The sequence below is a fragment of the Mytilus edulis genome, chromosome 8, assembly GCF_963676685.1.
Source record: "Mytilus edulis chromosome 8, xbMytEdul2.2, whole genome shotgun sequence".
Classification (NCBI taxonomy): domain Eukaryota; kingdom Metazoa; phylum Mollusca; class Bivalvia; order Mytilida; family Mytilidae; genus Mytilus; species Mytilus edulis.
In genome coordinates this window covers 29,898,716-29,926,311 of record NC_092351.1, presented here as the reverse complement: position 1 = coordinate 29,926,311, position 27,596 = coordinate 29,898,716, and the positions used below count along the sequence as shown (strand labels likewise).

General features: G+C 32.6%; 1 protein-coding gene across 1 annotated transcript in view; it reads right to left on the bottom strand.

The window, feature by feature from the left end:
* Window positions 1–27,596, bottom strand: part of LOC139485312 (sodium- and chloride-dependent glycine transporter 1-like) — a 62,306-nt gene that overhangs the window by 6,890 nt on the left and 27,820 nt on the right. The window contains exons 5-13 of the mRNA XM_071269725.1: window positions 17,750–18,077; window positions 16,937–17,069; window positions 16,143–16,277; window positions 15,085–15,188; window positions 14,468–14,592; window positions 11,404–11,516; window positions 7,277–7,408; window positions 2,051–2,150; window positions 983–1,083 (exon numbers count right to left, since the gene is read on the bottom strand). Coding sequence (XP_071125826.1) covers window positions 983–1,083; window positions 2,051–2,150; window positions 7,277–7,408; window positions 11,404–11,516; window positions 14,468–14,592; window positions 15,085–15,188; window positions 16,143–16,277; window positions 16,937–17,069; window positions 17,750–18,077 — 1,271 coding nt within the window. The remainder of the gene's footprint in view (window positions 1–982; window positions 1,084–2,050; window positions 2,151–7,276; window positions 7,409–11,403; window positions 11,517–14,467; window positions 14,593–15,084; window positions 15,189–16,142; window positions 16,278–16,936; window positions 17,070–17,749; window positions 18,078–27,596) is intronic.

The following is a 27,596-nucleotide window of genomic DNA, read 5'->3' as shown; positions in this document are numbered from 1 at the left end:
ATCTTACTTTACTGAACATTCTTGCTACTTACAATTTTCTCTATCTATAATAAACTTGGCCCTTTCGTTACAGAGGAAAATATTTTGTAAAAATTTACAAAAATTTACCAAATTAATGTAAATTATTAAAAATTGACTATAAAGGGCAATAACTCCTTAAAGGGTCAACTGACCATTTTCGTCATGTCAACTTATTAGTAGATCTTACTTTGCTAAACATTATTGCTGTTTACAGTTTACCTCTATCTATAATACTAAGATAATAACCAAAAATGGCAAAATTTCTTTAAAAATTACCAATTGAGGGGCAGCAACCCAACAACCAGTTTTCCAAATCGTCTGAAAATTTCAGGGCAGATAGATATTGACTTGATAAACAATTTAACCGTATCAGATTTGCTCTAAATGTATTGATTTCAGAGTTATAAGTCAAAATCTACATTTTACCCCTATGTTCTATTGTTAGCCATGGTGGCCATCTTGGTTGGTTGACTGGGTCACCGGACACATTTTGTAAACTACATACCCCAATGATGATTGTGGCCAAGTTTGGTACAATTTGGCCCAGTAGTTTCAGAGGAGAAGATTTTTGTTAAAGTTAACGACGACGGACAACAGACGACGGACGCAAAGTGATGAGAAAAGCTCAATTGGCCCTGTGGGCCAGGTGAGCTAATAGTATCAAAATCGTTAAAGATCAAATATTAACAAAAGGCTTGCAGCTTGACAGCAAACCGGATTTAACGGTGTATTTATTTAGGGAATATACATAGCATAACTATATATATTGTTCCGAAACAGAAAAGTGTTATTTCATATCCAATTTTTACACAGAATTTAAAATGTAGTAGTGTAGATGACATATCAATATCTAATTTGTACATTTACTAATAAGATAAGACGCTTGAATTTGCATATATTCAAAACACTTACATTTGTAGATAAGCAAACGCTTACATTTGAATATATTCAGAACACTTACTATAATGACGATTGGTGTTATAAATTTCCAGCATATCTTCCACCATACTGACGGCTTATATCCAATCATCAGTTCGATGTCACTTAAAAATCTGTCAGCACCTGTCACACAAAAGGATCATAATTAGTCTTATCACATTTTATCCATCTTTGTTTTGTGTCCTTCCAATTCAAGACGATTATGATTTTGTATAATTGTAAATCATTAATTCAACAATATCATTCTTAAATAAAAGAATATCCATGTACGTTTGCGTTAGCTTATGAAGCTGTTCAGTGTGTTTGTTGTTTGGGTTATTTCTCTTATAGTTGATGTGTTTCCCTTAATTTTGGTTCGTGACAAGGATTTGTTTCAGTCAAATCGATTTATGACTACTGGACAGCGATATACTACTATTGCTTTTATTTATATTTATAAGTAATCATGAATTTTCTGGTTTTATGTATTTCAGAGTTCATCATGTCATGAATGGGTTTATGTACACTGATCATTCAGTATCAGATTTGTTTTATGTTAATATAATTTTCTACGGAGTGTTCAATTAAAAAAAGTAAATCCATTTGATTTTTTGGTAAGCTTTTGGTTTACTATTTAGAACATTTGTTCATCAATTAAGGTCACATGTGTGTTTATCCTTTATTTTTGTCTTATTATTATTCTAAAAGGGAATCAAACTTTTATTTGCAAGATGTTGTTCAGTAAGGATGAAATAAAAAAATGAAACCATATGCAAAATACAAAGATTTTTCTTTTATAAATGTTGCAAAATTGTGAATAAAAAACTAAAACGTTTTCTTAACTGCAAGGTACATTCTACAAAATGAATTGAACGAACTGTAGATAGACTTTTGTATTCTATAACCTAATGGTGAAATTCAGGGCATATAGCGTTCTCGTAATGCGGCATCGCATTGTACCTATTGTTCAAAAACGCAATTAAAGGAAGTGCTGAAAGCTGTGAACGATATATATCCCTTACCAATACTGATCTATATGTAACAATACAATCGTCCAATTATATAATAGTATTCACTGAACTACTACAATGCTCACTGTGTGTAAACTTACCATATACCCAAGCTATAACAACACATTCTGTAAATGACAGCAACATCAAAGAGAAGACAGCACAGTACCAGTCGATGATCTGCAGCACGTATATCCCTCCCTGTAACCAGTAAATAATATGAATATTGGACGAAATTGCTACTTCCTCAATTTAGTTATGAGGTAACCACAACCAGTCTTCCATTTATTTTCATTTTCATTTTACATAGAGTTATAATTTTCATTACACAACAAAATGATTCGCTGAGCGCAGCTTCATACGACTGCAGAGGTTGAACCCTGAACAGTCGGGGAAAGTTGGTCAATACCACTGCTGGTGGAGTTTTAATTCCCCCGAGGGTATCACGAGGCCAGAACCCAGCACTTCTGTGCTGACATGAGATATTATTGATAAGGTCATATTTATAAATTAACTGTTTACAAAACTTTCGAATTTTTGAAATACTAAGGCTTTTCTTCCTCAGGAATAGATTACTTTAGCTGTGTTTAGCATTACTTTTAGGAATTTAGGTCCTCAATGCTCTTCAACTTTGTACTTTATTTGGCCTTTTTAACTTTTTTGGATTCGAGCGTCACTGATGAGTCTTTTGTAGACGAAACGCGCGACTGGCGTAAATACAAAATTTAATCCCGGTATCTATGATGAGTTTATTTGAACAAACTCTTGATACTGTCTTAATTTGGATTGCAATTAAATTTTTGACATTATATAGGTTTCTTACACAAAATAAATGTGGTCAAAGATCTATGAAAAATCTATTGCGCACTACTATGCTCTTGTGCAATGCTGTTCTATTGAAGATTTCTTCTAGAAACTTTTCAAAAAATTTGAAATTTTGAAGAACAAATATGAACCCTTATAAAAAAAAAATTAATAAGTCCCCACCCCTATCTTTTTTGCTGCCCCCTTTCCCCCGCTCATTGGAATAATTACCCCAAATTCAATCCCAGAATGAAACCTTGTAGGACTTTTTTTTAGAGAGAACCATATACGTCAACACAAGTTATTGTCTGGAAACGAGAAAAATGCTTGTTTTTTGCCCTTTTTTTGGCCATTCCTGCATGTTTTGGGCAATTTCCCGAATTCACATTTCAGCCTTCCTGTTGTGATATGGAACCTTGTGGTACAATTTCAGAGATATCCATACACTTACAATCAAGTTATTGTCGAGAAACAACAAAAATGGTTGCTGTTGGTCCTAATCATAAACTGTTGGTACCATTACCCCAAAAATCAATCCCAACCTTCCTTTTATTGTATTGAACCTGCGCAGAGATAGAGATCCTTTCACTTACACTAGAGTTTTTATCTGGAATTTCCGAAACCAAATGGGTCTTCGGTTATAACGACTACGCAGACGACATCGACGACGACAGCTCGATAGCATTATATGAACCAACAAATATTTTGTATGCACGACAAAATTATACCAATAATATAGAGTTTTCTTATTCAAGTGACTTTTCATACTTTCTTCTTATAGTTATAAGGGCAGCCTAATGGCAATGGAATTATTCAAATCCTTAAATCTTTTTATATATCCACTAAAAAGTAATTCAGAACTTCAAAGTTTCATTGAGAACAATACACGATGTCTGAATATTCGTTATAAAAGCATCAACATTTCGCATGTTTTCCTCGACTGCACGGCACCAAATTTACTACCGACATGACCGACAAAAACTGTCGAGGGCACATGACCTCGTTATAATTCATAAATGAACAGACAGGTAAGCATAAAATACAAAGGTAGATTAGCACGTGTAATAGTCTAAGGTCGATTTTCTTTGTTCTGTTTGTACACCATAGATAAAACCTATACATTACATGTTATCTTTTTAATTATTAATCATAGCTTGTATGATACTGATTTTTTTTTTGCCTTGTATGCAAATCACTACTTTTTTACAAAATGGAACAATCGTAACAAGCCACAGTTCCCTATTAGTTCAATGATTCTACTTCTTCAATATATGTAAAATAATTATAATATCCAACCCATAAGAAAATTGAAACTGAAATAGTTATCAAAGGTACCAGGCTTAGGATTTTATACGCCGTTTCGTCTTCATAAGACTCATTAGTGACGCTCAGATAAAACCAGGTGCTCCGCAGGGCGCAGCTTTATACGACCGCAGAGGTCGAACCCTGAACAGTTGGGGCAAGTATGGACAAAACATTCAAGCATGATACAGCTCTGAATTTGGATTGTGATCAAATTTTTGACATTACATGGTTTTTTTTACACAAAACAAATGCCAAGATTTTACAAATCAATTAAAGATTTCTTCTTCAAACTTTTTAAATCTAAAATTAAATAGTTGACACAGCATAGGTTTCTGACACAGAATGAATGTGGTCTAATGAACTTAAAAGTTTTTTTTTGCCTTTGAGCAAATCACTATGCTGTTGAATATTAATCCTCTCAAAAAAATGTTTGAAGAAATTTTCTTTTTATTTATGAAATCTGAAATGAGAAAAATTTAACCCCCCCCCCTTTTTTTTCACATCCCCGTTTCCCTTTTTCAAAACTGATATCAATTCAAATTTCTAATGGAGTTTGCAACAATAACTACTCATTTAAATACATCATAAAATATTAAGATGTAAAAAAACTGCTTGTTATCACTGAATGGTAAAGATTATTTAAATTTATCAGTTGGTAGTAAAAAGTGTATATACATTGTATATTGTATATAACAAAGATTTAAGTTGATTCTGGACAAAGAAAGATAACTCCAATTAAAAAAAATTCTTGCTATTGCACAATATTGTGCAATAGGATATTTCTTGCTTACTATTCTGGACAAAGAAAGATAACTCTAATTAAAAAAAAATTTGCTATTTCACAATATTGTGCAATTAGATATTTCTTGCCATTGCACAATACTGTGCAATTGAAAAGACTTGCTATTGCACAATACTTAATATAATAATTTTAGATCCTGATTTGGACCAACTTGAAAACTGGGCCCATAATCAAAAATCTAAGTACATGTTTAGATTCAGCATATCAAAGAGGCCCAAGAATTCAATTTTTGTTAAAATCAAACTTAGTTTAATTTTGGACCCTTTGGACTTTAATGTAGAATTTGAAATTTGAAAACAGGACCAAAAATGAAGAATCTACATACACAGTTAGATTTGGCATATCAAAGAACCCCAAGGATTCAATTTCTGATGAAATCAAACAAAGTTTAATTTTGGACCCTTTGGACCTTAATGTAGACCAATTTGAAAACTGGACCAAAAAACTTCAATAATCAAGAATCTAAGTACATTTTTAGATTCAACATATCAAAGAACCCAACCGATTCATTTTTTGTCAAAATCAAACTAAGTTTAATTTTGGACCCTTTGGACCTTAATGTAGACCAATTTGAAAACGGGACCAAAAGTTGAGAATCTACATATACAGTTAGATTCGGCATATCAAAGAACCCCAATTATTCAATTTTGATGAAATCAAACAAAGTTTAATTTTGGACCCTTTGGGCCCCTTTTTCCTAAACTGTTGGGACCAAAACTCCCAAAATCAATACCAACCTTCCTTTTATGGTCATAAGCCTTGTGTTTAAATTTCATAGATTTGTATTTACTTATACTAACATTATAGTGCGAAAACCAAGAAAAATGCTTATTTGGGTCCCTTTTTGGCCCCTAATTCCTAAACTGTTGGGTCCTAAACTCCCAAAATCAATACCAACCTTCCTTTTGTGGTCATAAACATTGTGTTTAAATTTCATAGATTTCTATTTACTTAACCTAAGGTTATTGTGCAAAAACCAAGAAAAATGCTTATTTGGGCCCTTTATTGGCCCCTTATTCCTAAACTATTGAAACCAAAACTCCCAAAATCAATCCCAATCTTTCTTTTGTGGTCATAAACCTTGTGTCAAAATTTCATAGATTTCTATTAACTTAAACTAAAGTTATGGTGCGAAAACCAAGAAAATGCTTATTTGGGCCCTTTTTGGCCCCTTATTCCTAAAATGTTGGGACCAAAACTCCCAAAATCAATACCAACCTTCCTTTTATGGTCATAAACCTTGTGTTAAAATTTCATAGATTTCTATTCACTTTTACTAAAGTTAGAGTGCGAAAACTAAAAGTATTCGGACGCCGGACGACGACGACGACGACGACGACGACGACGACGACGACGACGACGCCGACGCCAATGTGATAGCAATATACGACGAAAATTTTTTCAAAATTTGCGGTCGTATAAAAAAGTTATAAAGCCAAACAAGTATTTAGTTAAAGAGCATTGAGGACCCAAAATTCAAAAAAAAATGTGGCAAATAAGGCTAAGGTATCTATGTCTGGGATAAAAAATTTCAAATGATCCCTACTTTTGTAAACAGTTTATTTATACAATTTGACTTCTGGACTGGTGATATCCTCTAGGACGAAACATCCACCATCAGTGGCATCGAAATGAAAGTAATTTATCGAATGGCAAAATCAGAAGCTCAAATACATCAAACGAATCGGAAACAACTGTCATATCAATTGACACAGACATTTCACTTTTAACCAATTTACAGATGAATGAGTTTCTGAACTTAAGTCAGGAAAAGGGTATCGGGAGGGCTAAGCAAGACGTTTTTTTTTTTCGAATCATGAAATTAGACTAGACGCTAATAAAAGACTGAATCCTTCAAATTGCAGTCTTACCTAATCAATGGATTAAAATTGCGAATGATTCATATAACAAAACTACGACGATTTTTTTTCGATTTTTCATTGTAGAAATTGTCTTGCTGAGTTATGCTATTCAGAGTTTTCTATTGAGTTTTTAAGAGATTAGTTATAACATAAACATTGTCCCAATACATCATTTGATCGCAATAAAAATTAGAACAAATCAAATGACAATTTTGCTCACCTTTACTTGTTTGTCGATTGAAATTTGCATACTGTTTGTAATTTCTCTCTAGCTACTTCAATGTTTTCTACTATAAGCACCAGAAAAACAACACAACTAGGTCATCAACAACGCCAAATACAGCTACTGCGCTTTTGAATGAACCGTAAGTATTGCACAGACATTAAATGTGCAGCCTTAGTCTACATCGTACTGTAGCTGTTTGAGTTAAAGGACGTCATTTAAAGCACTTTTTCTTTGACATAATAGCAACGTAGTATTACACCATGATAATGTATACTTACTTCGTTCAACCTTAGTTTTACTGATAATAATTTCTTCTACAAATACCTACCTCCATAATGCATGGAATTCCCAATAAAAACTCTACAAAACACACAAATGCAGTAAGCAGCATTTTCCTGTTTCGTAGATATTTTGGATATTCATCTATAAATGCACTTATCATTGTCTCAAACATTCCAAACTACAATTAGAAAGATAAACATATGCTACAAAACAAGAAATACTTTTTACAAACGTACTATTGAAATATCGATAAGAAGCTGGGAAATGAATGTTTTAAAAAAGGTACAATTCTTTTGAATGATTAACATTAAAAACTTCGAAACGGAAACCATTTCTAAACTTTGCAGACAGTACTAATGTATTCCAAACATTCCCTTATATTTTCATTTTCATTTATTCCCAACTTTTACAATATGCATGCATTTGCTTATTTCCAAAGAAAATATTGTTGTTCTGTTCTTAAGTACACCATAATTTAGGAAAACATTAACGCTTACTAAATGGTTTTGTCGAATAAGTTTCGATACATTTGTTCTTCTTTTACATTTAGCTGTTGTTGCATAAGACACATCCAATTTAATACGTATCAAACAGTTATAGGTATGTAATGAATTATCAATCAGGTAATTATTTATCAAGGTCCGAAAAATATACACTGGTTTGGTTTTGATTCAGGCACCTAAAGATTTGATTCAGCAATAAAAAAAATCATTCACCCTTTTGTTTGTGATTTCTGATTAAATGAAACTCTAAAAAAAATTGTGGCGTTATATTTGAAAGCATAAGTATGGATTAGAGAAAATCGTGTATCAGAACTTTTTCTTTTAAATTAATAAATAATTAGGTTTAAGAACTCTATGTGTTCTATAATTTTGATAGATCTTTACAGAAATCAAAATTTAAATAAAACTGGCATTAAAATATCAAATAGAAATAAGGGTGTATATGAGAACAAAAATACAATGGAACCTGCAAATCACATAATTGTGTCGCTAATATGACATGCATGATTAAGTGTGTGAATGCATAACTTGTAAAATATCTGATTTGTCATTTTCTAAATTTAAAATAAATATGGATTTTTATAAACTATTTATCAACAGTGTCTTTACTTAATGAATGCATAAGATCACAATATCGAAAATCATATAGAAGCTAGTACATTTGGCCATTAAGCATAACTTAAACGTATCATATTAGCGACAACATATGTCATTGAACAGTTATTGACCTTATATGACCTTTGTGATTACCATGATACCTTGTAATTAAACCAATTGGTGCACTTCATGAATAGTTCAACTAACAACCCTTTCACAAAAAGGGAGGTAATAAGTTTACATCCTTATCATTTCTGTCTTGATAGAAATTTATATTTCTTCACATTTGGTCTTTACACACATACACTCTGAAATATTATAAATCTAAAGACTTGAATAACTTCTTTAAATTACATGAATCAATTCGAATCATTTTTTTGAAAAGAAAGATAATAAAATTCATAAATGCACCGTTCATATGTATATATATATATATAGTGAATATTTATATCAAGAATTGTTTACCACCATCCGGCGATGATAATTCTGTTTTACGTTGACTTCCTTTGTTCAGCAGCACAACAAATCATCTTGGACCAAGGATATGAATAGTATTCATACGCTACCACACAAATTCTCGCACAGAAAAAAATCTCTCAAAGCTGTATCTTATAAACTATTTGAAAAAAAATCCGGTCACTTCACAAGCCATAAAAGTGGTTTTATTAAGGACGAAAAATTGCCATGACTAGAGGATGTTTTTACAAAAACATTTTACAGAAGTGAAACATTTAACTAAAACAGCATTTAAATGTTTTTAAAACGCTTTTTACAACTCTTTTTAAACGTTTCAATTAATAGTTTTTTTAATTTGTGTTTTTTTTTTAATTTTGCAGGTTCAAGTACTGCAATTTGAACGGATTGTTACAATCGTTCACTTTTTCCCCCTAGATAAAATGATTGTACATGTGAAGTTTCTAATGGCATATATATATTATGTTTGGCAAATACTGAATAAATATGTTGTAATGATGAATGGATTCCGATTCAGATTTTTACAAAAGAAGTCAATGTTAGGTAGTTAAATTTGAAAAGCCCAGGTCATAACGTTAAGTGTGTTCCTCGTTTCGTCCCCGAGGATATCACCAGCCCAGCACTACCTTAGCCGTATTTGGCACAACTTTTTGGGATTTTGGGTCCTCAATGCTCTTCACCTTTGTACTTGTTTGGCTTTATTACTATTTTGATCTGAGCGTCACTGATGAGTCTCATGTAGACGAAACGCGCGTCTGGTGTATCAAATTATAATCCTGGTACCTTTGATAACTATATATATATATGTTCGTATTAATTGTCAAACTTTATAATCACCTTTCAAGCAATTTCTCTTTTACTAAAGACACTAGTGTATTGTGGATAGTGGGAAGATAGTAAATTTTATATTTGCCTCATTTTTAAATTACCCATTAGTGGGAAAATATGTCATATCCTAAGACCGATTGACATATAAACTTACTTTTTAATATAACTTAAAAGCATTTGAGAAACTTTTTCCAATAACATTCATTCAATATATGTCCACATAATCTTATTTGAGATAGTTTGTGCAAATCTAAAAGTTTTGATTACAAAAGGCTGTGTCATGAAATTCTTTTTAAATTAGGAATATAAAAAAAATGTTATGAAAGATTTCCGGTTCGTTCTCAACTTATTCAAAAAATTAACTGTTTTACCCTTAATGTTAAAATATAATCAAAAATCAATTCTGAAAAGACAGTTTTTTCAAACATATTTGTGGACATAATGTATATTCAACTCAACCTCTCATGCGCATATACACTCTACCTTGGGACTTTACCTGTTTGCTGTTAAAAAATAAATATCAAACACATTAGATCATTTTAAAGACATCTACTTTAACAAATACTAAGATGCTATAAAATACTCCATTCTGCAATAAAATTCTTAAGAAAAAAATCTTACAATAACATGATTGGCTCAAATTTAAATAATTACCTATACATTAACAAGTTTACTCAACATTTCAAGCAAATACTTATTTTTTAAAAAGATTGAAGAGAAATATTATGAGTCTGATAAAATAATGTACATGAAGTACGTTTAGTGGTTTTAAAGAAAAATCAGTTTCCTTCTAGCATGTGTACATTATTATATTTCCGCAAAGCAGTTTACTTAATATTGTTTTCTTTTTTAAGGAAGACAAACACTTCAAAGTTATGTATTGTAAATACATAACGTTGGACGAGGATTTAAATATTTTTATCTTCGATGTATGCCTTCTCTTTTTATCTACATTTAATGTCATTTGAGATTGAGGACAGTTCTAGTCAACTTTTGATTTAACCAAGAAGAAAAATATTTGCCTATAACTTAATTTGAAACAAAGTTCATATTAATGCGTTCAGTGTCTGAAGATTTAATATAAAATATGTCCAACAAGAGGTGACTGTAAGGATATTATAATACAATTAAAATTTTGAACTGTTCTCATTCTTATCTTTATTATATTATTATCTGTATTAAAAGAATATTAATTATCCCCAAAATAATGTTAACGGATAAATTTTACAACTTTTCGTGAGCGATAAAAATAGGGGTATATGTTTTATATTTCGAATTAATGCAGATCCTTCTGCAGTGAAAATTCAAAATTAAAGTACTGAAAATATACCTCTAATAAATGTATATAAAAATAAAGACACCTATTGATCCTTGAATTTTGCCTTTTTATATAGTACATAAGATAATAATACATAACATTTCTGTATATAATCATGCTTGTATAAATCTGTACCGAAGAGGTCCATAAAACAGATTGTAATCAGGAAACAGGAGGTGTTCCAAATAATTAGGTGATCAATGAAAAGAGATCTATATAAAATAGAATAACTTAACACTAGCTGAAATATTACCAATATTTGTTAAAATGTTATAAAATGCATGTGCCCGTACGAATTGACAATTTTTTTTTAAATTAATGTGACAATTTATATTCTAGAAACCAAAATAAACATAAATTATATATGTGTATTTTAGAAAAACGGACATACGCATTTTCAAGAAGCATGCACTAAATATTTAACTTATACACTTAAACATTTCATAAAGTTACTTGTGTATCCAATCCTACAGATAGCAACATCAGGAAGAATAAGACTGCCCACAGTGGCGATATCGGAAGCTTGGCGAGGGCTGCTGGGTAGGCAACAAACACTAAACCTGGACCTGTACAAATATGTTTATATTCAAAATAATCTATATATGCGAGTAAAATGTGTTAGATTTCATCAAAGGATATATTAATTTTTATATTAATATTAAGTTTTAACAAATCCGTGTAAGGCTTCAGCAATATAAAATTAAAATGTATAATGTAGTTAGGGAAAACATACACAGACAGACATGTATGTGCAATTTACATTACAAAATAGCATAGAATGTTAGTAAATTATATGAAGTCATCATTATTTTGTGAGCTAATTTTACTGTGTAGTTGTACATGAATTATTGAACACGTATGGAAACAGGTGCGTAATAGTTCATGAGGACAATATGACTTTTATGTTAACAAATCACATATTTCAATGTAAACGTTTGTAATCATTTCCTGCGGTTTCATTGTAAATTTAACATTACAGCTAATTGATAAATTTCCCCCCGATTACCAGGTCGAGTCCAGCATTTTCTACATGAAAATGAGAAAATTGCTTGAATATGACAGTTGTTTTCCATTCGTTTGGTTTGTTTGAGATTTTGAATTTGCCATCTGATAAGGGACTTCCCGATTTGAATTTTTTCTTGGAGTTGGGTATATTTGTTATTTGAATTTTTTACCACCAATTAGCAACGATTATGATAGCATCGTGTAGCTTTTATTTAATTATCTGCTTCTCAAGAAATAAAAATATAAATTTGGAATAAGTCAATGGTAATACCCCAGTCCCACTAGGCCACGATCGCACTACGATCTGTGAAAAAAAATGCAAATTTTGATGATCGTGGTACGATCGTGTAGGTCGCAGTAAGGTCCTACCACGGTCGTGGTGAGGTCTTCAAGATCGTGAAGAGCGTGGCCATCTTTGAACATGTTCAAAACAATCGTGGTGCCGTCGTGGCGAAATTAGGTCGTAGTAGAAGCGTAGTGAGAGCGCACTAAGATCGTAGTATGATCGCAAAGGTCGCTGTACAATCGTAGCGAGAGCGTGATTCTATTCGGAGAGATTGCGCTACGATCTCACAGCGACGTTGTCACGACCTTACTACGACCATTACGTTCTCACCGCGACCCAACAACGCTTCCACTACGACTTTACCACGCTGTTCACGATCATAGTACGATTATAGCACGCCCTTGCCGTCCTCATTACGCTCTTCTCACGACCTTACTACGTTCACACTACGACCATCATTTTTATTGTCATTTTCACATAAAATATATAAAAAAACCTCCCTAGATTTTGTTTGTCTGAATGCATTTAAACATTTGCTCTGACGGCTCAGCCATGCTTCTCGTTTTTACATAGATTAGACCGTTTGTTTTTCCCGTTTAAATGGTTTAACATTAGTATTTTTTGGGGCCCTTTATAGCGTGCTGTTCGGTGTGAGCCAAGGCTACGTATTGAAGGCCGTACCTTGGCCTATAATGGTTTACTTTGATAGATTTTTACGTTGATGGAGAGTTGTTTTATTGGTACTCATACCACATCTTTCTATATATATTGACACATCTGTGTTTCCGAGAAATTTCCGTTTTAATCAGAAATAGAAGGAATGGAACTATATTGATATGAAACATGATATTAACGGTATTGCTGAGAACGGAGTAAGATCGCAGTATTGAACGTAGTATAATCGTGGTAAGAACGTGCTATAATCGCAGTAAGATCGTGTTGCAATCGGATAACTCGTGGTATGGTCGTAGTAAGAACGTGAAGAGCGTAGAAAGATCTTCATAAGCGTAGTGAGGTCGGAGAATAAGCGCGGGGAGAACGTGGTTTAATCGTAGCGGGATCGTTGTAGAAGCGTAATTAGGACGTAGTAGCATCGTGAAAGCAACGAAAATTAACATTTTCATGCCGCTCATACCGCGACCTCACCACGATCTAAATTTATTTTAGATCGCGGTGAGCGTGGTGCGATCGTGGTCTAGTGGGACTGGTCCTTAAACTAATTAATTATTTTGAAAAGTTAACTTAACTTTTGTCAAATGTCATTTTGTAAACCAATTAAAATTAAAGTGAAATTAAAGTAACAATATTCAACAATTAAGGTGGTACCCAACACTTTCACTAAAATGTCTTTGGCTCGTTTAATTTCCATAAAATTTTGTCAAAGTATTTACTTTGACCCTTTAACAAAAATATAAAAATTTCAAAAATTTTGAACCAACCGTTTTGTCAGAAAAAATACACTGGTTATATAGCAGTTTGACAAACACCAATTTTGATCATTGAGAAGCTTAATATTCCCTTTACAACGCAACGTTATTAAAACGTTAAGCTGACTTTACAGAGTTATCTCCCTGTAGTGTTAGGTACCACCTTAATATACAAGAAACATGTCTTTTTTCAATTGGATGAATGGTTCTGCAGATTTGTTTCCCTATATACTTCCAACATCTTCAATATAAAATAAAAATGTTCGTACTTTAATTTAGACTCCCTTTTTTAAGCAAATTCGATTGGTATTGCCAAACGGTAAGAGATAAGAAATTATGTTTATTTCCCTCCGTTCTAATATAACAGCATTTCCTTTCCTTGACGCCATTTTGTTTGGTGGATCAGAACCAAATTATTAACACTAACAATGTTTTCTACTGTTTATTAATTGTTGAATTATTTTTTAAGTGAGACTTGTGTATTCTAAATGAGAGTCTGGTGTGCTAAATTGAAACTTGGTATCTAAGCTGAGTTTCAACCTGTAACCTGTCCGTCATATTTTGGATAGTGAGAGACACACCAACAACATTTTGAGCATTTACAAATGCAAAGATATGGCAGTTGTAACGTTCGTAATATAATTCGTTCCAAGTAGCAATGATTACCTAAACTTCCAAAATTGTCGAATATTGTTTATAGCCTCTTGCCATTTCGATTATAAAAACAGCCATACAAACTTGAGTTTTGTTCTTATGAATTATAATCAAGTGAGTGTCATTAATACAATAGCATGCGTACCTTGTTTAATAGCCTCATCTATTTCAACACCAGTTTCATGGGCCATAAATCCAATGATTGAAAATATCACAAGTCCAGCAAAAACACTGGTTCCACAGTTCATTAGAGGAACAATCATAGCTTGTCTGCAAATGGTTTAAGAGAGAAAAACCTTATCATAAGCGACTTTTTCAAATTAAAAGACTATTAAATATTGTTTGTTTTAACATTTCCATTGTCATGAAAACAGTTATAAATGCATTTTGATGACGACTGCTCAAATGGGGCAACAAAGATGTCAGTACACATTATCACTGAAGATCATTGAATGAGAAATTTTGCACATTTGTATTTATCTATTTGTTTTAAATTCAATAACAAGGTATGCTTATTTTGCTATTTTTTTTCACTCGATCTTGAATAATCTGGACAGATAATAGAATTTCCACAATTTTTAATAATCTGAAAATGTTTCTCTTTCGACATCATGATAAGTATTTCAAAGATGACTTTGATCATCATGTTGTTAGTGTGCTGTTTATATATTAACTATAATTTGTATATGTGAAAGAAATATAGAGAACTATTAAATAAAACTGAATTACACCACAATATATTGCTTGAAAGTCAGTTTATACCTGTAACAGTTGTTATTAAACTTATTATAACTAGATAATGTTATAAGTCCTCCCCACGCCATTCCCACAGAATAAAAGATCTGTACAGCAGCGTCTCCCCATACCTGAAAAATGAATTTGGTACGTTAATTACAGCTTCTGATTTGATTTGTGACAAAGTAAACTTGTTTAACTCAGCACTGTCAACTCTAACAAAAGGGAAAAAACTTTATAAAGTTCACCTATGTATGTTGATGCGCCTTACACATTCAGTTTCATTTTCCATCTTTCTAGAAATGAAGTTCGATAGATGATAGTTGGTATGAACTTGTATACCATATATTTATAATTTGTTTTTAAAACAGTATTATCTACACTGATAATTTTTTTCATTGAACTAAATAATAAATTTCAATTTGAAGATCGTTAGGATGTATTTGTACAATATTTCGTTGATGCAATGATAACTGATTTCAAGGACAAGTAAACTGAAGCAACAAGGCAAATCTATATTCTCACGTTGATGTAACATTATATGATCATGTATAATTCAAAAGATCAGAGTCGACAGGTTTATCAGTCTTGATGCCTCTTACAGCAATCAACCAAATTGAAATGCAAAAATCAATACCAACCCTCCTACGTAACTACTTAAGCTAGCCTTAACACTTAATACCACACAGGAATTGATTAATGTTTCTTCAGATTACAAAACAACATTTACGTCTTTTTTTTCACAAAATCAAGAAAATTATTTCAGAGGCTGACTGAAAATGATAAAAACAATAACAAAAAGTATGCAAGAAAAACTCAATCTTTAAACCGCGAACAGACATATAAATGTATGTTGAAATCATAACGGAATCTTTGAAATAACAACAATATTTTGACAAAACTAAAATAGTCACGTTTTTCATACTTTAAATAGAATAAATACTTTACTGAATGGTACGTGTATTTATTGCTATAACGTGACTTATAAAATGGAAGTCAGTTCTATACTTAGTCAGTTTTTACAGTATATTCAGTAAAATAAAATTTGCTAATAAAAATAAAAACCAATAAGTAAATGTCAGTACTTGAAATGTTGCTAATTTTTCCCACTTTGGAATGAGATACCACTTCAATCCATCAACAGCTCCAGGCAAAGTGACTCCTCGAACCAATAAAATAAGTAATACCAAATAAGGAAATGTAGCAGTTATATACACAACCTGAAAAACAAAAATGTGGTCTTATTTATTCATACAATATGAGTTTTTCATCATCCCTTGCTAAATTTACATATAAAAAACAATTGATTACTTTTTAGAAATATACAATAACAATGTGTCTATCAAGAACAATGCATGTGCCTGTACAATAAAAAGGTTAATATTCAAATGATAGTGTAAGTAGCAGTCCTACAAAAGACAGAACATTGCTGTGTTGTAATACGATGAACAAGAACAGCCGATTTTGACATATCCGATATGCATGATATAGTATACGTTGACGCCAATGTGATTGTCACTTGATTAGCATTCATGTATACATTTGAGAACAACAGAAAGACCTATAGTATTCTACAAGTGCATATACATGTTCAACGATATTTAAATGTCAAAAACATTGAAGTAACAGGTGATGATTAATAAAATATGTTTTGAATTTATAAAAAAATGTCAGAAACAAAAGGGTAAGGCACATGTTGTATAAACAAGTACGATTTTCATTTACAATTCATTAATGATACTGATGGTACCAATTTGACTGCACCAAGTATCATCAAACATTTTTATTCATGATGTTCGGACACTTTCATAATCATGATAATAAAATATCATTATGATAAATAAATCTCTTTCATCTTGCTTGAATTTCATTTCATTACCTTTCCTGACGATTTCACACCCTTACAGAGACAAAGGAACACAAGTATCCAAGATCCCAAAAGACATAAAAACAGTTGCCATCTCAGTTCTCCCATGTTGTCTATGCCATCTGTTATTTGTAGTACATGCTTTCTAAAATAAAATAGTTGTTATCTCGTTACTAGAATAAGATGTAAATGGAGCTGATTTGGGATACAAATCAGGAATCAGGTTATTAAGTTGTAGAACATTTTAATGTAATGTAAATAAGTAGCTGCCTGAATAAAAAACAAGATACATTACTCTTAAGTTAATATCACTGGGTTGGACTTTGTGTCATAAGGAGTAACTTTTGTATATCAAATTAAAATACCACTTTAAGGCTTCTGTCTAGATAAAATTTGAGAAGCCCCAATGACACGCAGTTCAGTTTTCCTTAATTTTCGTAAGCCAGAATCTTTAAACAAATGTCTAAAAAGGTTCTTGAAACTGCTTGTTCCTGACATCAAATTCTAAATGAAATTTAAATTCTAATGACATAATTGGTCATTATGTGTAAAAATGCAGATGTATAATGAAGTTGTCATTAACATGAAATGAACGTGGACGTGAACTGCATCACAAAGTTTAGCATGCAAACTATGATGCAGCTTGATCCAAACTTTAAGAAACCTCTGATATAATTTTTAGGTCTTAGGAAAATGTCTAGAAAATGTCATAGTACAGATGAACAATTGTAATGACTTGTACTTTTTTTCATTAATATATATTCAAAACCCAAACACATATGAGTAAAAAGCCCTTTTAATTCATAAATCGGCAATATAACTTACTCCCAAAATTCTTCGCTTGGAGATGTGTAATTAGGTTTCAAAATGCTGCTACTGTTCATGAGACTACTGCTGTTTATCAGAACACTAGATTGTTGGAGTAAACTATATTTTGAATTTGTAAAGTTTGTAACTGTTTGATTATGTTTGAATGATGTGCTAGAATCTTTATCTTTTACGAAACAATGTTCTGTATTCCAATCATTCCCACATGTGCTCCAAGGAAGTACTGTCCTCATGGACATAAACAGGAAGTATAGTGTCCAGGCGATCAAAACATTGTAGTACAGACAACACATTCCAGATACAATGGCCATTCCTATTCCAGTACCTGCAAGGGAGAAAATATATAATTTGATGTTAAATGTGAAAAGAATTTAGACACGTGTTTTATAAGTTTACATGCAATGATTACGGTTATTTTTTTTTAAAAGAGGAATCGTTGCGATTTTAGCTTAAGTCGGCTGTTCTTTTTATTGATTGCTCCTTGTAGTTAATCGATCAATGATATAATAAATGGATATATGTATTCCAATTATCACTTAAAGATATTTTATATTGAAATGGATAAAAACAATTTACTGAGCCAACTTTAAATTCATTGGTAATATTTCCTTACTGAGGTCTAATGTGTTTGATTGATTATATTGTTGGTGTTTAACGCCACTTCCGGTACTATTGGCTATATATTGACGGTCAGCTTTAAGTAATAGGAAGCCAGAGTGCCAGCAGAAAAACCACCGACTTTCTACTTGAAAACTGACAATCCTAGTCAATTCAGATTTGAGAATTATGTTTATATTTCTTTAGGTATTTATACCATATTCAATTACTGTAAACCAACTTATTTTCGCGAGCGATTTATTTTCACGACTTTCGCGAGTAGCAAAATAAAGCGAATTTAAATCGTCGCGAATATGTATAATTTTGTTTTTTTCTGATTTAACCACCCCAAGTTAATTAGAAAATCGCAAAATCAAATAGCCGCGAAGTGGACTAGATAGGACCAAACGCGAAATTAAGTATCCGCGAAAATAAGTTGGTTTACTGAACAAATCTAACGAGATTACAAGAAAATAGTTTTAAGGAAATGAAGTGTTATTGCAATAAAATCTTATGCAATTTAACAAACTTTTGTGTTCAGACATTGATAGACACTGGTAGAGATTTCCAAAGCTTTATAACGTAAGGTTGATTTGTTTCACAAGGCATTAGGCAATCAACTTATCAAAATAAAATATATTCCTCAATTTAGATGATGAATGTACTCATCATGATAGCTATGGTTGTATCTTATCCCTTAATTAACTGTCAGAGTAGTATATTTCGATGCATTGTATCAATCAATAATTAGTATAGCATCATCGTTCTCTTAAATAGACAAGACTATTTGTTGTTTTACATAGCATCAGATATCATAGAAATGAGCCTGATAAAACAAATTACAAAGCAAACAACAAAAGATTATCGGTCAGATAAACAAACAAATATCAAGAATATAAGAACTAGTAGACACTTAAGTGCAAACAGTGCAAAAGAAAATCAACAAACCATACAGCATTACATTAAACATGGTATATTTGAACGGAAAACCCTAAATCAAACGACAGCGTTCAAAATATTCGCAATCACCGATTTGACCTTGGTGAAAGGAATGTCCTGGTAATAAGTAAGTAAGTAAGTAATTTGTATTGGTTTGAAATCCAAAATTACAGGATTGATACCAAGACAATACAAAACATACAAACATACAAACATATATACATGTATCATACCAAATTCATATACATTGTATATTTATATAAGGAGGTGGTGCCACAAAGTTATTTAGTACTAAAGAAAGCATTTCTAGAAATGTACATGTCACTTATAAATTTAACAATAATTCTAATTATATCAGTCTCACCACACGTATACAAAAATTTAAATCTTGCTTCATTAGTCATGTTTAAAAAAGATGGAACTAATTTTGGAAAACAATTGGTCTCTAATTATATTTAGTTGTGTTCATTTTAAAGTGAAATGAAATTCATCTTCTACTTCTATGAGACACAAAGGACAAATTCTTTCTTCTACAGGGGTTTTAGTGTGACGCTCTTGTTCAATGGTAATATGCTAACACATTAAATAAAGGCAAGTACACAACATAATACTGCTAAAACAAACACATTGCATGATTTATATGTTTTTGTCTACTCTAATTTTTTTAATGATAAAAACATAAAGCCTGAATAAAAACTTTGATATTGCATAATTTACTATTTCAACAATGAAATTGATCCAGTCCATTGTTAAATCTGTTCATAACTGAACCAGATGCTCCGCAGGGCGCAGATTTATACGACCGCAGAGGTCGAACCCTGAACAGTTGGTGCAAGTATGGACACAACATTCAAGCTTGATACAGCTCTGAATTTGGATTGTGATTAAATAGTTAACACAACACAGGTTTCTGACACAGAATGAATGTGGTTTAAGAACTTAAACTTAAAAAATTAAAAATTTAGAATTGGACATTTACCTACAGCCCGTAACAGAGAAGTGATCGAATTGATGTTTCTTTACCGTCAAAATTAGCCACGTTATCGACAAACTTAATTGAGTAGTGACCGAACTATTGGTACTTTAACGTTAAAGAGATTGACAATGCTGACAAACTTTCATGTGTCGATAATCAAATTTAATACCGAAAATATTGAAAATAAGTCAGACCAGAAAAGAAAAAGATTCATGGAAAGACGTCTTGATAGTATTATTTCCTTTACAATTTTACCCAAAACTATAAGAAATATACTGATAAACAATTAAAAAGGTCACGGTTTGATAGGAATATAGTCCTTTATTTTTTTCGGACTATAATGTGCACCGTATGTGTGATGGATTTGAATTCAATCAATAACTTTGAAATGTTTTCTCATATGTATACACAAAAGGGAGGACTGGTATTTGTACTTCTGTTAGAATATGTCTTCGTCCGTTTCACATGTCAAACTTTTTTCTAGTAATAGACGGGAAAATTTTGTTGATATTTTTTTTTCATATTTACTTAATATTAAATAGTTAAAAATTATTACTGAAAGCAAATTCAGGATTTCTGTCTTGTGTATGATTATATAATTTTTCACATGCCTGAACTCATTGACGATAATGTAAGGTGCTCTATTAGAAAAAAAGGATTTCTAGTTCGGGTGTAAAAAAGAAATTTCGCCTTTTCTTGAGCCTGTTTTGTACATTCAGTTTAACATGTTAAACAGATATGATCCAAAGGAAATTTTCACATGGAACATTCGGTCAATAGAAAATGAAAAGATATGCGATAATTTACAGAGAGACCACACTCCATCCATGAGGAAAACGGAGGGAATTTAAAAATCTAGAGGTATCCACAAGACTTTAAACAAGGATCGAATCTCACTCCTTCTGAAAAGCTCTAAATCGCCCCAATGTGTACCTACGTTTGGTCATCAAGAGATTCTGGTTTCTCTTTGTGTGTGTCAGAAACGTTCAATTCGGATTTGAATTCAATTTACCGAAAGATTTCTGTACATTAAATCTTAGGACGGTCAGAACATTTTAAGGACGCCACAGATCGAAGTACAATTTTAAGTAGTACATAGATGTGCAATAATTCAGCTTCCTGTTCATGTTCGTGAAAATCTAAATTTTGAATGTTGATTTAAAAAAAAAAAAACACCATTGTTTACAATAAAAAATCTCAAAATGTCCGTTAGCAAAGAAAAAGTTTGACCCTGAAAAATTACATATCTAAGAAATAGAGTCGTTTAATTGATTATAAGAAAGTTTCAGTATATCATGTCAAATTTCTTTAATTTTAGAGTTTTCCTTTAGTTACAAATGTAGCCTCATGTCCGATGGTGAAATAAAAATGAATGTCTCAGAAAGTGGTGAATTAGTTTCCATAAATGACAGATTAATCGGGCCAAGCTTAATAACTTACAGTAAACTGACTACTGTAACATTGACGCACTCGTCGAACTGTTTAAAAAATATGTGTTTATGACCAAAAATGTATATACAACTTCATTTATAAATTAATCTGAATTTCATAGCGCGTCGTCACAATAATGAAAGTTATAAAAACAATCTATAACCAGCAGATCTATACTTCTATAAAGAAAGTATTCTTGTACAAATAGGTATTTATTATAAAATTTGCAAGGGTTACGTGGAACCCAGTGTCTCGCCTACTTTTGCTGTTTATCACACACTCAACAAAAATCATGAAAAAAATCAATAAAAATATTCTTCTCGATACTACAGAGAAGTGATCGAATTCGCGTTTCTTTACCGTCAAAATAAATTACGTTATCGACAAACTTATTTCAGAAGTGACATAATTCAATTTTCTTCATCGACAAAATATTTCATGTCCAACGTGTAAGTTTTCATTGTTTAAGTCGAAGTTTTTTTAACACAGTAACATTTTTTGTAATCAACCTCTGTCATTGGCATTTTCATTTTAACGGTAAAGGAGCAAATACATGATCTATCATTTGTTACGAGGAAAGCATTATTCAATCGAACATATGGTTTTTTTCATGAAATATATTATGAAATACAAAGGAGTTGATTTGATCAAATACTTTCGAACTGACGGAAACAAAAATACATAATCTAGAATGTGTGTTCTGTCATAAACAATGGCTTCGTCGTGCGAATCGACGAGATCATGTTACATGTAACTGATCTTAGCTGTAGAAATAGTTAGTGCGACCTCAATAAAATCTTTACCCAACAACGCGTGAAGAATGAGTACAGAATCGTCCCATACAGGACTATGTTATCCTAGTATATTATTCGAAAGTTAAGAATAGAATCTGGTCAAATTTTGAAATTAAACATGTGGGATTTTTTTACTTTAGCCACGTACCATTTAATTTTCATGGAGGAACGAGCCTGGTAGTTTTTAGAAAACAATATTCTGACCCTGATTTTGACTTAAAAAATCTGCTGCCTCAATATTTTGTCATATGAAAAAAAAATTGTCAACAAAATTTTCCGGTATAAACTTTAATATAAAATGTGTCTATGAGACACAGATGCCCCCGCCAAACAGGAATTAGACAAATGACAGACCTGAAAAGGGGAGAAACGGTACTTTTCACCTTGATAAAGCTTCAGACCAAATATCAAACCAATCCGACATACACAAGCCGATATATATTTGACAAAAAATGCATAGACCGGACGTACAGACGTACAGACAAGGGTAAATCTTAATGCCACATCGCCTATGAAAGATGTGGGCATGAAAATCTGACCAGCGAAGCGGTTATTAAAATATCCTGAGATATATAACTATATATCCCCCTTTTCCTCTCCTGAAAATCAAATGTTTCGTGCCTTAGCAGATGTTTGTTAGCACTAAGTTGTTCAATTAACGCGGACAAGAGGAAATGTATACATTGTATGTGTATTTCGACAAAAATTGGTAAATTAACACCAGAGATTCCTTCGTTTGATCGAGAGTTTTCTTGCTTCAAGCTGAATAATTCACACCGTTCTACATGGAAAAGAAAGATTTAAACCAAAGTTCCGGCGGGCTTTTTCACGTCCTAAATTTCGAGACCTGACAATCCGGGACATCAAAACTCCACTTTACCAACAAAAAGATAATCCCAGCTTTATTTCTTGATAAAGGGTCTCTGGTAATAATGATACGAAGTCAGAATTAACTCGGGTTTTAAGAAAAGCATACGTAAGCTTTCTCGTTTGAATTGTTTACAATGTCTTATCGGGGCCTTTTATAGCCGACTATGCGGTATGGGCTTTGCTCATTGATGAAGGCCGTACGGTTACCTGTAGTTGTTAATGTTTGTGTCATTTTGGTCTTTTGTGGATAGTTGTCTCATTGGCAATAATACCACATCTTACTTTTTATATGTGTACATTCTGGATTTCAAAAGTAAGAATTTTTGACAACATATTTGGCCTTGAATAGTGCCTTTTTCCAGAAAAGAAGGTCAGATGTTAAACTAAGATGCATAATGGCAATCGTCTTGGTTGAGGATCGAAGTCGCTGGATTCAACGTTTGAAGGAGACTAATCAAGTGTAATTTCAGCAGATATGTCGAGATTTGGCAAGTGGCAATTTTATTTCAGCGTGGCGACCAAACATTTTCAAGAACTGGCTGGAAACGATCAAGATTCTTTCAAAATTTGGTTCCTATTTAATCAGTTGTTTCATTTACACAAGCATGGTGGGCCGTGGAAGTATAAATGCTACCAAATGTTCACACTTCTTTGTCAGCTATAGAAATACCGCGTCTAAAATGAATTAATAGTACTCGGTATACAATGCAATGAATTATTCCAAACATTTAATAAGTATTCATATCTTCAAAATGTCTGTGCATGAAAATACCAAACTGTATACTATTATTGAGAGGACTGCACTTGTTTAATAAAATACATGTTTTGTTTGTAGCCAAAACTTCCTAGATCAAAGACATGGGAGTGCGATCCCCTGACACCTGTTTCTAAGCAATGAAAATGTTTCGTTCTAACGATATAGCTTTGATTTTACGAATGTAAATTTTGGTCTACCCCACATGTACAGCTTTCCCCAGCCAATCCCAATTTTCGTTCTTGTTCCTATTCTTGCCAATGAAAATCAGATGTCAATTTGCAATGCTAAATATAAGTCATAAAAGAGCAAGACCTAAATTTAGTATGCAAGACTCGCGTTTCTTCTATTTAAGACTCGTCAGTGACGCTCGAATCAAGATAATTGAAAAGGTTTTCCTACTGGATAATGTTTTTAGGTGTATTTGGTGTATTTACTTTTGTGATATATAATTGCGTGCAGTCTAACCATCCATGTATAAACGAATATTCAGTTAGAAATGACAAATATCTGTTAACCCATATTTCTTTACCAAAAAGCAGATTGGGTGAATTTCTGTGTGATTTTTGTAATTCGTCTGTTACTGCTTTTGTTTTTATTGATTTTTCCTTTGACAACTTGTTGGGGAGGGTTGGCATACCACTGAACTAGTTTAACTCCTGTGCCTGACCCAAGTCAGGAATTGTGGTCATAGGTTTGTCTTCGTTGTTTTGAGTTGAATGTTTTGTTACATGTACAGCAGGTAAGAGCAGGTAAATTTTAGGCATACACGTTTATTTATTTGACACGATTTAGAGCTTTTCACAAGAATTGGAAATCCAACCTTGTTTCTCGCTAACATGTTTAACCCAGCCACATTATTTATGTATGTGCCTGTCCCAAGTCAGGAGCCTGTAATTCATTGGTTGTCATTTGTTTATGTGTTACATATTTGTTTTTCGTTCATTTTTTTTACATAAATAAGGCCGTTATTTTTCTTGTTTGAATTGTTTTACATTGTCTTATCGGGGCCTTTTATAGCCGACTATATGCGGTATGGGCTTTGCTCATTGTTGAAGACCGTACGGTGACCTATAATTGTTAATGTTTGTGTCATTTGGTCTTTTGTGGATAGTTGTCTCATTGGCAATCATACCTCATCTTCTTTTTTATATTGTTGAAGGTCTTGTGGAGACTTTAAGACTTGTTTTTTTTTTCTCTCGTGGTCAAGGTGTTATCTCTGACATTTACCCCATATTTTTTTTTTTTCATGTTCAAGAAGAAATAAACAGACATTTAACAATATATTCTTACTAAACAAAAGTGATCAATTTTCAAAAAAAATAAAATCACATATTAATTTTCAAATTATTCTTTAAACTCTTGCAGAATATGTCACCGGTCACTCCCCGGTGAATTAATACACATCAAAAAATCAAAAAATCAAAAAATCAAATAAAAATTCCTTCGACGATCATTATTTTCCCACGGCACGTTAGGTAATTCACAGATGATAATAAACCTTTTCTTCAGGCCAACAATTGTTCTGATTTCCACAACTTCTTTCTTCAAAGTTTGAATTGGGCACTGTCGAATTTTGAGAACCCTGAGACTGGTAGCCATACATGTATGTAAAGTTTGTGTCATTTGGGGTATGTGGTGGGTTATAAAAACCAGTAGGAGGGTTACAATTTTCAGGTGTTCTTCCATTACTTGGATCAGAACTTTCCGGATTGGGAAAAGTGTGAGATGTAGGCGCCTGTCGTGTATTAGCTGAATTGTAACATTCGTCACCAAACTTCGGAAACTTTACATTAAACGTTGGATTTTCCTGAAGTCTTTTCCTAACTGGGTCATTTTGTCGAACGTCTTTTTTTCCTAGTCTCTTGAACTTATTAAAGTATTCTTCGATGATTTGGGGGAAATTCTTTCGCTCCCTTTCCAGATCCAACGGAATTTTCCCTTTGTAATGTTGCTCAAGGATGTAGCTGTGACAATTTATCTTTTGAGACTTCAAGAGTCTTCCGTTTTCTCTATTACTTCTGAAAGTGTAATCATCAGGGTTGGAATTCACTAAATGTGGTGTGATGACACTTGTGAAAGATGACGACACTTGCTTCTCTAGCAGCTGTTTAGCTTTTAAATCGGTCTGAAATTTGCTGAGATCCTTTTCTAACTGTCTTTTACTTTCGGCAGCGTCGTTTACTTGTTTCTTCTCTTGTGGATGCTTATCTATGTCATTGCACTGCATTGCCGATACACACGGCCCCTGAGGACAATTTCTTTTAGTATGTCCACTACGCATGTGACACAATCCGCATTGCTGTCGGCTCCTGTCCCCATTAATAAGAGGGTTACTAAATTTTGTAGTAAGTGATTCCAGAAATTCAGTGGCACTCTCTAATTCAACTTGTTTAACACGAGTTTCGTCTTCTAAAGTAGCCATTTCTTCCTGAAGTGGGGTTTTGTAAACGAAAGTGTTTTCGTCTTCACATTTGGTATCCATGGCATATTGACCAAGGCCATGTAGGCTGTTATCATTCACTGGCGCGAATAATGCCTTCTTTGTCTTCACTGTCTCTCGGTCTTTGAAAATGTCACAGTCTAGTCCGAGGTGAGAGTTTGGAGTTCTCTGCTTTGCTGCCATATTTAGTAGATTTCTCTTGTGTGCCTCGGGAACAGTTGACGCAAATTCATTAATATCCTTTTCTTGAAAAAACTTCATGTAGTATGAAGTTGTGAATCCAAGCCTCCTTAAATCTGGAACATACTGAAGGAGATCAGTATTTACGGATGACAAAAAATCCTCAATGGACAAGCGTTTTGGCGTTCTCACGGTATCCATCGTGTCGTAACTTTGAGTGAACAGATGTTAAGTTAGCGGTGTCTAGCCCCTTTGAAGTCAGTAGAACAGTCCATTATATAGACGTGGGGGTGTTTATTTAAATGAATTGAATTGATAGAGAAAAAAAAATCAAATATGGATATCTTTTTGGCGATGAAAGATACAATTAGATTTTCTGTTGACTGTTTAGAATTTTGATCAGACGCTCCCCGGACTGAAATCAATTTTCTTATACTCAGGGTATAACTGTTCAAAAAAAGTCCAGGAGGTTTATGGTAGCAGTATTGTACAGGTCACATTAAAATAGTGGTAACCAATCCCATCCCCTCCAAGGGAAAAAAACCTGTTACATAAAGTTTTTTTTGTCAATTTGTGTCCAGAATAAGAAAAAAACATGGGATTTAAAAGGTAAAGGGAGGTCCTTCTTGTAGGCCTCTGTTGACTATACTTTGAGACTTCATCCATTTCTTTTTAATCCATTTCAAGATAGGAGAAAATATACCCGGCCCTTGTGAGAAAGTCAAATGGTTGTCATCGTCCTTCGGTTATGTTCAATTCTTAACATTTAATTGAAAAGGGTTAAGCGGGGAGGGGCTTGATTTTTTGTCGAAAGAGAATATTTTTTTGAGAGTAGCGCGCGAATATTTTTGTACTGTTTT